Here is a 13,820-nt window from a genome sequence, read left to right as displayed (position 1 = left end):
AGAGTCCTGCTACTCATCAGTATGGGAAGCTACTTAGTTTACTTTCCTCAGCTGGTTCTGAACAAATCAGTGACTGTTTCTGAAGAAAACAAAAAAATCATTGCTTCAAGACACAATGGGCATGGGGCTTCCCTGGCGGTCCAGTGGCTAAGACTTTGCCTTCCAGTGCAGGGGGTGCAGGCTCAATCCCTGGTTGGAAGCTAAGATCCCACATGCATGCCTCAGTGGCCAAAAAACCAAAACATAAAACAGAAGCAATACTGTAACAAATTCAATAAAGGCTTTAAAAATGGCCCACATCAAAACAAAAAAAAAGACACTATGGGTAAAAGCTCTATCTGTACACAAAAAGCATCCTCAAACTATTCTGCATTCATATACAAAGTAAAGCAAAACTTTCAACAATCCTGGGTTCAGGAGATAGGTTCCAGCTGATTCTGTTTTCCAGATAATTCCAGGTCAAACAGAAGACTCTTTTAATTTATTGATATTTTCAAATCTAAAATTTAGTACACGTTTCTCTTATTGTAAAACAGCGTAATAAACATAACTGAACGCTTTTTCAAAAATATAAAGCCTTTGAAGCATCATCAGGAAAGTTATTCTCAGCTTAGCAGGGGAAAAGGATACTGATGTCTAATATTGTACTTTTTAATTACTAGGACACAGCTTTCCGATTTTTTGGTTTTTTAAATGATTCCCTTCACACTAGTTTTTTGTTGTTATTATTTGGCTCTTTCTGCTAAAGCAAAAGTGCAGTGTTTAAAATCTGGCTAATTAGGTGATAAAAACAATTACTACTTTAAACCTACACTGTACAATTTATAAAATTTATAAACATAATTTATAAACCTACACTGCGTAATTTATAGTTTATAAACAGAACACGAGAAACTCAGAGAAGTCTAATAAATTTCCTGGTAAACTGGTAGGTATTAGAACCAAATGCAGCAATTTAATCTTTGTTGATTCCTCCCTCTGCTTCACACCTGACACCTAACATCACAAAATCTTACAGATTCAACTTCCAGTGTCTCCCTATACCATCTACTTTGCTCCATCCTAATACCTTATTTTAGGCCCCCTAACATTTCTTGTCTGGGTTAAAGGAAGAGCATTCTAATTTGTCTACCAACCTCAAGTTTTGCACTGCTCCAATCCATTTTCCACATCACAATCAAAGTAAGTTTTCTAATTCCACAATTTTTATCATGTTAAATAACTCTTCTGCATGAAACCATTCAGAAGCTCCCAAAGGCACAAAAATAACCTCCACGTCCAGGTGCATAGCATTCAAAGTCATACATATCTGGATCCTAATTCTCTCTCCAGCCCTGTCTAACTACAACCCCTCACACTTGCATACCTGCAGTTTGCTAAAGTTCTCATGGTCTCCCAGCTCCAAGCTTTCACAAGATATTTTCACTGACCATAATGCTGCATCTCCATCAATTCCCCTCACTTTTTAGCTAACTCACTACTACTCAGACTTCAGGTTATCACTTAAATATCCTTCCATTGGAAGTTCTGCCACGACGCCCTTAAACTAGGTTAGGTGCCCCTCCTACATGGGCCCAACATACTCTGAGCTTCACATTATTAAAATGTATTAAATTGCCTGTCTATCTGTAGGTCTCCCTAAGGGGACTTGAAGCTCTTTGAAATCAGCGTCTGCGGCTTGTTATTTTTCGCTAAACAAGTGGGCTGGGATTCCAACCCTGTCTTCCAACAGCTTCAGATGAACACTCTTCATTCATTCTGCTCTCAAGTTCCTGAGATCAAGTTAATAAGATACTGAAGAAAATGAAAGGCAAATACTCATACCAGATGACTACTTGAATACTTGACTACTTTAAATGACACTTTAAAACAACATTAGTTTCTCTCTAATGAAAAGGGTGACTCAAGAACAAGACAAAAGGAAACCGTTCCAGAAGACTCCTTAAGTACTACACACAATGTTTTAAAAGAATGTGGGAAACCGTCTCCATATAACGTCCAAATAACATTCAAAATAATCAAATGGAAAAGGAACAAATGTTTTAAGGAGAAATACAACTGAAACCACATTAATTTACTCAAGTACTTGGAGGAAAAAAAGTAGACTATAGTTGCCAAGAAAAAGAATTGCTTGAAAAATACCACAGATCAATGGGAGAAAAAAAAAAGTATGGATTTTTAAAAGATGGAATTATCTATAATTAGCACATATAGTCTTCCAATGCAAAAGTATTGCTTAATGCAGTTGCTAAAACGACAAGGTATTCCAAAAATTTACACTTTTATCTGCAACAGCAAACCTCTGTCTGCATAGATACCACCAAAAGCAATCTTTTACCTAACAAATCTAAACTACAAAATGTGAAAAGTAGTGAAGTTCCAAATGAATGTGGAATTACTACACAAGGATTCTAAAGTAACCAAATTTAACAGAAAAAAAAATGTACGGCCTCTTATATCAGAAATAATTAAAAGCAAACTAGAAATAAAACTAGTATTAACATTTGTCTGAAAAACAAAGGGGCATTCCTTACAATCATTTTTAAATGCTTATCTGAAAACTATATCTTGCAGGTTCAGTTGTGGTTTAACAAATTAATTCAGACAAGAGGTGTTAGGAACTGTATACCATACTTAAGTTAACACGGTAATGAGAGTCTATCATCATTTGAGAGTGTAACAGGATCTTAAAAAATCACCTAAGGCATACAAGGAGACAACACTAACAAGAGAGTGGATTTATTTTCTTCAACTTTCTACTTTTCCCTATTTTCCAAATTAACCGAGGTTGGAAATTCAAATGCAGATTGTCAAATGCAGCCTCCCTGAAAAGACAACCAAAAAAACCTGTTGATCAAGCAAAACCAAGTTTACTACCTACTACAGTAAAGGATACCATCACCTTGAAGCAATCTTGGAGGTTCCACTGGAATCAGTTCAAGACCTACTAAAAGCCACAGTTCAAGATCCTAGCTTCAAAAACTGCAGTGCTCCTCTGATGCCCACTGAGCCCCCCGCGCTCAGGGGTCTCCCCAACCACAATGGTGAGAAAAATCTCACATTGGGGAGCGCTTCAAAAAATCCTCAACATTTTTTTTTGTTTTTTGTTTTTTTGTTTTTGTTTTTTTTTTGGCAGTACGCGGGCCTCTCACTGCTGTGGCCTCTCCCGTTGCAGAGCACAGGCTCCGGATGCGCAGGCTCAGCGGCTATGGCTCATGGGCCTAGCCGCTCCGTGGTATGTGGGATCTTCTCGGACCGGGGCATGAACCCACGTCCCCTGCATCGGCAGATGGACTCTCAACCACTGCGCCACCAGGGAAGCCCCCTCAACATTTTTTGTTCTGAGTCCATAAGACAAAGTTCATATGGAAGAAGACAAGCATAGGACCTATAAGTTCATGTTCATGTGTCCAGGAGCCAGTACTTCAGAAGGTTTCAAGGGTATCCAAATAGGACAAAATTTGCCTTGAAACCCATATCAAAACCTTGAAAACTTTCCCCTGTCTTGACTCATTTTTTTTGTCCATGGGAGTCTGGGCCTGGAAGAGATCTCCCCTCCAAATCCTAAACCACCAAGGCACTGCACACTGTCAGGTCTGCAGTTAGAGATGGCCAACCATTATTTGGTAAGCCACTGCAAGACTTTCGTAAACAGGTTTGTCTCAGGCTGCCTGTGCTGTAAGTCAGACTACTCCTCAAATGTATTAAATCTGTAACTCAAATTCATGTTCTTATCTTTCTAGATAGCATAATTTCACCACGGATAGTTTAGAATTATAACAGACTCTTTCATAAGCTTTTGGTATGAATGATTCATCTGAGAGGCGCACCTTAGGGAAAAACAGGGAAGCAAACTCTCAAACACCTAGTGTTCTGCATTACTAGGTGCAGAATAAACTAATGGCCTTACAGATAAAATTAGATGCTCCCGCTCCAGAAATTAATATCAGTCTTTTGATAAAGACACCTGCAGATTTTACAACCAGAAGTAACAATGAGTAAACAGTTGTTCTGTATTAGCCAAGAAAATGAGGGAAAAAAATATAACAGGCTATGTTCCAAAAGCGAATCAAGTACCCATTTCAGTCATCAACTCAAAAGGAGAAATTTCACTAATTATTACTTATTGATACTGGCGGTACACTATCAAACTTAAATCCCTCCATCATTACAGAAGCTCTCTCTTAGCGTCAACAAATTACTCAGATAATGGTTATCTCTAATATTCCTCACATTTCCCATGTCCCAGCCCCCAACTGTCACCTTTGAACCTTTATTCAAGGAACATTCCTTCCTCCTATGAGACACTATACACACTGACTTCATAAGAAAGAATCTACAACGCAAATAGAATTTCCAGATCAAATGCTCTCCTAATGACCTTGTCCTTGAACTCCTGAGGACTCTGCTACTAATCATCAAGACAGAATTAATCTGGACTCTGACTCATCACTACCCTTGTGACTAAATCAAGCCCAAACCGACGATCTCAAGAAGGCCAGATTTCTTGCTCAGGAAAAAAAAAAAAAAAAATACAATTATACCGGCAGAAGTATTAGGGCTGAATAGACCAAGGTTCATAAAACCACTACCCAAACTCTCTAAAACGAGAATGTAAAGAAGGACTAAAACCCAATAGTTGACAGCCTAATAAAGAAAAAACTTGCCATACTCTGCTCAGGGCCTCTCAAGGCTGCAATCAAGGTATGGGCCAGACTGCATTTGCATTTGGAGGCTCAACTGGGGACAAATCCAAGTTCATTCAGGTGACTGGCAGAATTTATTTCCTTGAGGCTGTATGACTGAGGGCCCCACCGTTTTGCTGGCTCTTGAATAGAGATCATCTTTACTTAGATCCTCAGAAGCTGTCTGCAGTTCACTGCCATGTGGGTTTCCTCAATATGGCTGTTCCCTTCATCAAGCCAGCACCTAGAATCTGTTCTCTAGTCTCCTAAAATGGAGTCTTTTATAATAAAACATAATCACAGGAGTGACACTCAATTACTCTGCCCTATTAACGTAAGTGAACGCAGTGATATTCCATCACCTTTGCCATATAATGTAACTTAATTAAGGGAGTGACGTGCCATCACCCTTTGCCATAGTCTCTTAGTTAGAGAAGCGAATCACAGGGTGTACCCAAACTGAAGAGGAGTGGATTACACAAAGGCTTGGATGCCTGGAAGTTCCTCAAAAAGTTAAGCATAGACTTATCATATGACCCAGCAATTCTACTCCTGAGTATATACCCAAAAGAACTTAAAAGAGGTATTCAAACAACAGGTATCCTACCCTCCAACATTCCCTCTCTCCGTTCCCTGTCTTATGTTTCTTATTTTATTATTTATTTTTTGTCTCCTTTTTCTATAGCAAAAGCTCAATGAGGGCAGGAATATTTTTTTTGTTTTGGTCTGCTTTGATCCCTACTATATCCATAGCACTTCAAACGATGTTAGACAAACAGTGTGCACTTGTTAAATATTTATTGAATAGATGAGTAAACAAATAATTTTAAATGTGGTAAATGAAGTACAGGGTATTAAGGGAAAATTCAGTAGAGGGCCTAATCTAATACATACAGTCAAGGAATGCCTCTGTGAGAAATGTATGTTTAAGCCAAGACCTAAACTATGTGTAGAAGACAGGAGTGAAGACCGAAGTAGAATCAACACATATGTGTCAGAATTATGAACAGAAGTTTCAAAAATCTAAAAGATGTCATACATGGTTGGTACATCCAGTGCCAAGGGTAAGCTGGCACAGTATCAGTTTGAAGAGAGAAACAAAGGCCAGCTATTCAAAGGATTTAAATGAGTAGTCATTCAAGAGTTTTTAAACACAGGCATGTGATCAAATCTGGATTTCTGAAACATCACTCAAGCTTTAGTGTTGAAATTTAACTGGACGGGACCAAGACCAAGACTGGCTACAAGGGGACTTCCCTGGTGGTCCAGAGGCTAGGACTCTGCGCTCCCAGTGCAAGGGGCCCAGGTTCGATTCCTGGTCAGGGAACTAGATCCCACATGCCGCAACTAAGAGTTCGCATGTCGCACTAAAGATCCCCCATGCCCTGACTAGGACTCGGCGCAGCCAAATAAATAAATATTTAAAAAATAAAAATAAAAAAGACTGGCTACAGGGAGAGCAATTAGAAGGCTGATGAAGTAATCCAGACTATATGATGTTAGTTGGAACTTGGAATTAGTGTGAGGAAAAAAATAAAAGTAATAGATCAGAAAGATATTTAAGTGAATTCTCTGTAGCGGTATTTATTAGGAACTCCAAGTTTCTAGCTTGTGAAATGGTGTGGAAAATGCCAGCATCTTCTCAGGCAGGAAAGGAAAAAATGAGAAGTTTACAGCAGGAGTCAGCAAACTTTTTCTGAATAGGCCAGGTAGTAAATATTCCAGACTTTGTGGGTCTCTGACACAATTACTCAACTCAGCCATTATCATGGAAAAGCAGCCATGGACAACATATAAAGGAAAGAGCATGGCTGTGTTCCAATAAAATTTTATTTACAAAAACAGGAGTGCCTGGAGCCACACAGAATGCCAATCCCTGGCTAGAGAGAAAACGATGAGTTCAGCTTCAACTTGTTACTTTTATGGTGCCTCAAAGGCATCAGGCAGACCTGTTTAAGAAGCAACTGGATATGCAGTTCTAAGGCAATATCTAGAACAGATAGATATACAGGTGTGAGATGTGAAGCCATAAAAATAAGTTATATTGCTTAGAATGAGTTTGTCCAATAAGAGAAAACCCATAATAAAACCAACATTTAAGGGACAAAGGTAGGAAGAATAATCAGCATGAAAACTAAGAAGAAGCATTTAAACAAGCCAAAAATACAAAAACAAAACTGGAATGGAGTAATGTGCCAGAAGTGAGTATTTCGAGAAGGAAAGAGTAACCAAGAGACTGAAATGCTTTGAAGAGACTGAGAAGACCAGGATTAAAAATTACACACTGAGAGGGAAGAGATATGGGAACATATGTATATGTATAACTGATTCACTTTGTTATAAAGCAGAAACTAACACACCAATGTAAAGCAATTATATTCCAATAAAGATGTTAAAAAAAATTACACACTGGATTTCATGAGAGGGAGAGGTTGCTGGTAGCCTTTTCAAGAGAAATTTCGGTGGGAATGAGGAAAGAAGCCAGATGTAGACTAAAGATGAGGGGGAAAGTGTGGAAATGAAAGCAAGTGAGGACAATTCTTCCAGCTGTGGAGTGACAAGAGGCTACTGTGCTCTCTGAAGAGGAGGAACACATATTTCTTTCCACTAAACTGGAAGCACCATGGTGTGAGGGACCACAGGTTTCTTTTATCATCAGGTGCTTCCCACTTAGCTAAGGGATGAGTACATTTTTGACTGAGCATTTTTAATAGCAATAATAATGGAAAGGTGTTAAAAGACAAGAAGAATTTTAAGACACAGAAGAGAGGAAAGACAATGACTGAAGACTGTAGCCCATGAAGTCTATAAAGGGTACATCTGGAGCATAAGAGGAAGAATTGGCTTTACAGAGGATAGGGAACATCTATTCTTTGTAAGATGAGAGAAGGGGAAAAAATGGATGAATACATATTGAGTAAATATAGGTAAATATGGGCAAGAAGCTGAGGATATTTACTAACCAGGGGCCATGCTTGCTAACTGTCCTGTAATTCATGAAATAATCCAGCACAATGAAGAACTGCCCAGCCCAGAAGGTACAATAAGAAACACCGAGATGAAGAGTTCCTGCAGGCTAATTCAAGTCTACAAAGGGACTCTTTTCTCATGAGAAAAAAAATGAATCATTTTTCCTCGGCAGTGGGGAGGAGCACAGAGAGGAAGGGGAGACACATACTCCAACGTCTGCATGTCTTCCTTAGAAGACTTCAGCTGCAAAAGCGGCTTGCTGGTTGAGGAGTTGTGCTTGGGATCTACGGTGACACACAGCTATACCAAACAAGTTTACAATTCACATTTTATGCATATGGGCAGAAGCTCACCGTAAAGATACAGAGAACATCATAATGTTTCAAACATTAAATATATACCACCAACAAATGAAATCCACACATCTAACAGCACATTTTTATATCACCAAGTTTTCTCCTATGAAAGTAAAAGTCAACACTGATCATTAAATACAATGCTTCAGGGGCTTCTTGCTCTTTTTAATTTACGCTATTCAAAATAATCCAAGTGTAAACCACATTGATTTGTTTAATCTATACATGAATACTTTAAAAAGCAAAACTTGCATTTTATCTTACACTTTTGACAAAATGTTTGACTTCAGGACATGTACTATAAAGATTAGAGTAAAACAGTTTCTCACCTTGACCACTCCATCAAAGCCAGGGATTGTGTTAACCTTTGCGTTCTTAGCTAATAATTTGCTTTCAATCTTGTCACCCATGGCTTGAATAGCATGTGTATCAGGTCCAATGAAAATGACATCTTCTGCTGCCTGTGAAGAAATGCCAGTATAAATTTATAACAAAAACATTTCAGTGCTTGATATGGAGTCACAATTTTATAAAAAGAAAAACCCGTATGTATATTTACTAGTTACTCACAGACCAAGAACAACTTAAAAGCAAGCACTTGAGCCAATATATTACAATATATAATACTGTGTTGCATATAGTATATGTGCACAAAGGTATATGAAAGTCAGGTCAAAGAAAAATAACTAAAAGTAATGAAGAACTCCTACTTGATATCAACAGTATTCTTTGGAAAAGCAACTTGAATGGTGTTGTAGTTATATCTAGTATTCTGCCACCCAAACTAAACAGTAAGTTCACCTTTAAAATGCCTTATAAATCTTTGTATTCTCAATACCCTGCAGCACAGTGCCTAGTTTAACAGGCCAACTTTGTGCCAGGCTTTGAGCTAAGTGTAGGGGATAACATGGATGAAAACACAGAATATCAACTAATTCAAGGGAACATGAAACAGATCACCAGTACCTCAGAGAAATAGACAAAATAAAGTATGCAATGTTTACATCCTTGTGACTATAAGAAATGAGTAAAGAATACAGTAGGAATTTACCAGGCAGAGTTATGATTTCAATCAAAACTACTCTATATAAATCACGATTAGTTCCCCAGCAATGGGTCCACCTCTCTGTGTATATGATATTAAAGTAAACAAAATGCTAATGAATACTAATTAGGGACAGAAAAAAATACCGATGGAGTTAGTGCCAATGTAGGGCATGGTCCAGAGAAGTGAAAAGGGGGTTTGCTGAGGTAAAGAATGAAGTCATTAGGCAAAGAACGGAAGTTAACTATGAAAAAGGAAAAATCAGATTGTATGCAGGGCATCATCATAGTAAGTTACCTAACTGCTGATTCTCCCATGACCTTTGGTCAGGGTCAGTATAATGAATAAATCATATAATTTACATCTCATATTCTATCTACTGGCACTGCTGCCTGAAAAGACTCTCGGCTTTAGAAAGGAGCTTCCTTCTCCTTATGAGAATATCATCCAGAGTACCTACTGCAGTGTGGTGTTTGGACTGCTCTCAGCCATTGTGAGCAAAGAGGATGAAACCCACCCAGAGCAGGAGGAGGAAGTAGAGCAGGGACACAACAAAAGGAATATATGAAGAGATAAATATTTGGGAGATGATATGACAGTTTCAACTTTACACGTGCTGAGGTGAGATGCCTGTGGGATAGTCAAGTGCCCATGTTCAGGAGACAGAGAGGTCCAGAGGTTAGAAGATAGGTCCAGGCTGAGATACGGATTTTTAAAGGCATCAAATAAAGGATGGAATTAAAAATTGTAGATGAAATCATTCAGATAAAATGTACAGAAAAGCCAATGCCTTTAAACTCAGGATGTATACTTTCCCTCCTGCCCAAAAGCAGGACAGAAGGGGAATTTTTAGATTTTGAGTTTAAAGCCTCTTTTCTTTGTGTGACAAGGGGGTAATAAGCACCATGCAAGTTTGACTGAAGGACTGAATAAATAATAATATAAAACACCAAGCTGAGTACCACAACTGTTAGTTCTTGTCCCCTACCCAGAAGTCCTGATAAAAAGAGAACACTAGAATAATAAGACAGCTGGGTCCATAGGACCCCAAAATACGTTACAGGAGCCAAAATAACAACACTTACCAGCGTTACAATAACAGAATGCTAGATAAGAAACCTCTTCAGCCATAACAGATGCTCATTAAGTACCTCTCCATCAAATGTTTGTATGTAGTTTTAACAGAACCTCATTTTCTTTAAAAAAAAAAAAAAAAATTTTTTTTTTGGCCATACGCGGGCCTCTCACTGTTGTGGCCTCTCCCATTGCGGAGCACAGGCTCCAGACGCACAGGCTCAGCGGCCATGGCTCACGGGCCCAGCCGCTCCGCTGCATGTGGGATCCTCCCGGACCGGGGCATGAACCCGTGTCCCCTGCACCGGCAGGCAGACCCCCAACCACCGCGCCACCAGGGAAGCCCCCCCCAAAAAAAAATTTATGTGAAACCCCCAAAATGTAAAGCACATAAAAAAATGGAACTGCTCTGTAAGAGGGGAAAGTGGTAGTAAGACTACACCTCCACATACTCTGTGTCTCTAGCTGGATAAACTAGTCATTTTGGACCAGAGCAATAATCATACCCACTTCTCTTTATCCCAAACCTACAACCCAATAAACACTAAGAGGAAACAATCATGTTTCAACTACCAATTGTCTTTCCATATTCTCATTTTACTTGCTAAGATGGAGGAATTTTTATCATAAATGCTGTTTTAAATACCACTATGCCAGGCAGATGTAATCAAGGAATCAGAATACCTACACAAAGAGTTGGAGAAATACATAAATGAGAACATCCAAAATACATTATGATTACACAGTAAAACTTCTGATTAACAAGAGCCCAACGACCAGGAACCAATGATTAACCAGACTTTTTTCATGCATTCTAATTTGAGGAAAATTACTCACCCCAAAATGTGAAATTACCAAGAAAGAAAGCTCACATCAAGTATTTAGTGACTATTCTTTCTCCCATCCAACACAAAGAAAAATAGCCAGTAGTACACTGAGTAACTACTCAAACAGATGTTTCAATAAACTAACTTCCTTTCTATCTTTATCTTTTTATGTTTTGGTAGTACTCCCTGGGTTAGCCTTTAAATGTAATTAAGGCAAATTAAGGAAGCAGTATCATAGCTCTGACTCCCGTAATTCTTTGACCAAAAAAGCAAGGATAAGACAGTATGGTAATTGCAAAGTGATGAAGCATGTTTCAAAAGTCCTGAGTTTTTGTCCAGAGTGATTTGTGTGACTTAGAACTTAAGGCCAAAATTTATGCACTAATAACCTTTCAATACTCTACTATTATTAACCCTGTATCTTTTGCTACCCATTTTCCCTAATCACCAGTAAGTCTCTTCGGCATGCCATAGCAAAAAAATTTACTTCTCAAACTATGCTTTTCAAGGAACTTGTAAATTTACCATGAATGATAAATATAATACCTAAATACAGGTAAATGTATAATGGTCATGAAAAAAGTGGGAATTTTTTCATCATCACTGGGAACACTTTTGTAGTGATACCTAAGAGAGAAATTACAAAAAGCTGAAATCACTGCTCTAAGACTGAAGAAAAAAAAAATACTGTTTTCATTTTCTAAATTCTGTGATTTTATGGTTCTGGTCATATTTTGATAAAAGAATGGGGAAAAGAGTTGGGTTTGAGCAATGTGCTAGAGAAACAGAGATTTAATTTACAACAGGCTTTATGTTGCAAATGCAGAAATAATCATCTGTAAAAATTAAAATGTATGATACATAATTCATTCTTAGAAATACCATGACAGTTAGTAAACTGCTAAGCTATGAATCCAGTTTTTTTTTTTTTAACGTATATATTTTAGGTTCATAAGGAATTACTACTTGGATAACTGTAAAATTAAGGTCAGACAGACATGAGCCACAGCCATGGAAAAACTGCTGAACTGCCTGAAGGACCTAGACTCTGGACTTTAATTTTTTTCCATGATAAAAGAAAAAAGAATTTCTAGTAGAAAAGGCCAGTTTCAGGACTGGTGCAGAGAAGTTAGCACATGAGATAAAAAACTGAGAAAGCTTTCAAAAATTAATATAGTTATCTCAAAAGCACATATTAGTGCTACCCACTGAATGTGTTGATAACAATATGAGTATCAAAAAGAATAAAAGAAATTACAAGGTTAATTCATCTTTTCAAGACCACGAATAAACCTTTTCCTGCTACCTCTGTTCAAGTATTTGAACTTCTCAGACATGTATCACTGATTTTAAAAAATATATAGCTCTTTAAAAAGCAACATAGAGGAAAACTAATTTCACACATAAAACTAAGCAAAATAAAAGTGTCAAGGTAAAATCCTATACACTGTTTTTATAAGAAAAAAATAAGAACTAGAAAAACATCCATGGAGGGAAAAAAGCACGAGAAAGACATGCTAACACAGCAGATCAAACTGTCACCTATTATTTCAAAACAAGCTGAAAGACATTTTAAAATAAGAAAACATGAAATAAGGTATCAGAATTAGAAATGCTCTGAAATGAGGTGATAGACCTAAGGATAGAATTAGAAATGCAAAAGAAAATAATTTTGGAAGTGAAGACTAAACTAGAGGGAAAATAAGAGTGAATAAAGAAAAATAATGACTTACAAGAGACAGAAAGTCAAAGGAAGAAACTTTTTAAAAATTTAAATGTAAAAAAAAGAAATTTTTTCTAAAATGCAAGAGAAAATAGCAAATACTAAAGATAAAGAACGTCCAACATATGGATAAGAGTAGTCTTTGGCCCGGGGCTGGCGGGGGGGCAGGGGGGGCACGGAGACTAAAACAACGAAAAAATACTAAAAACCGTAACTCAAGAAAACTTTCTTAAAACTGAAAATACATATTAAACATACTACAGCATACCTGAAAAATTCAACCCAGAATGAACAGTACCATGATACATTCCAGCAATACTACTAAAGGAAAAAAACAAGAATATGTGATTTGTACAAAAGAAAAGTTTAAATTCTCACCAGACTGGGGCTTCCCTGGTGGCGCAGTGGTTAAGAATCCGCCTGCCAATGCAAGGGACATGGGTTCGAGCCCTGGTCCGGGAAGATCCCACATGCTGCGGAGCAACTAAGCCCGTGCGCCACAACTACTGAGCCTGAGCTCTAGAGCCCATGAGCCACAACTACTGAGCCTGCATGCCACAACTACTGAAGCCCGCGTGCCTAGAGCCCGTGCTCGGCAACAAGAGAAGCCACTGCAATGAGAAGCCTGCGCACCGCAACGAAGAGTAGCCCCCGCTCACCACAACTAGAGAAAGCCCACGTGCAGGAACAAAGATCCAACGCAGCCAGAAATAAATAAATGAAATAAATAAAACAAACAAACAAAGAAACCAATGCATCTTAGAAAGGTGGCTGATTAAAGGCCTGAAGCAAGAAATGTAAAACATGAGCCTAGAGTATCTTGTCAGATCAGAGAACAAGGAAGCTATAAAAGATTATGAGGGTCAAGTCCAAACGACCATGAGCCAACTTAGGTCCCCCTGGCCAAAGAGGGACAACTTGAGATTCACTAGTAACTCCAACAGATTTAAACCTACAAAATACGTTTAAATCTATGACTTCATAATGATACTTTTAAAAAGAACTGGGGGCTTCCCTGGTGGCGCAGTGGTTGAGAGTCCGCCTGCCGATGCAGGGGACACGAGTTCGTGCCCCGGTCCGGGAGGATCCCACATGCTGCGGAGCGGCTGCGCCCATGAGCCATGGCTGCTGAGCCTGCGC

The 13,820-nt window shown here is 38.4% G+C and overlaps 1 protein-coding gene across 2 annotated transcripts in view; it reads right to left on the bottom strand.

Annotated features, from left to right (window-relative positions):
• The window catches only part of PCCA (propionyl-CoA carboxylase subunit alpha), a 355,728-nt gene that overhangs the window by 248,191 nt on the left and 93,717 nt on the right, over window positions 1-13,820 (bottom strand). For both annotated transcript variants that reach the window (XM_059995774.1, XM_059995775.1), the window contains one exon: window positions 8,341-8,472. In XM_059995774.1, the coding sequence (XP_059851757.1) occupies window positions 8,341-8,472 (132 nt within the window). The remainder of the gene's footprint in view (window positions 1-8,340; window positions 8,473-13,820) is intronic.

Source organism: Delphinus delphis, chromosome 18 (genome assembly GCF_949987515.2).
Source record: "Delphinus delphis chromosome 18, mDelDel1.2, whole genome shotgun sequence".
Classification (NCBI taxonomy): domain Eukaryota; kingdom Metazoa; phylum Chordata; class Mammalia; order Artiodactyla; family Delphinidae; genus Delphinus; species Delphinus delphis.
The sequence above is the reverse complement of the archived record's forward strand: the minus strand, read 5'-3'. Positions and strand labels throughout refer to the sequence as shown.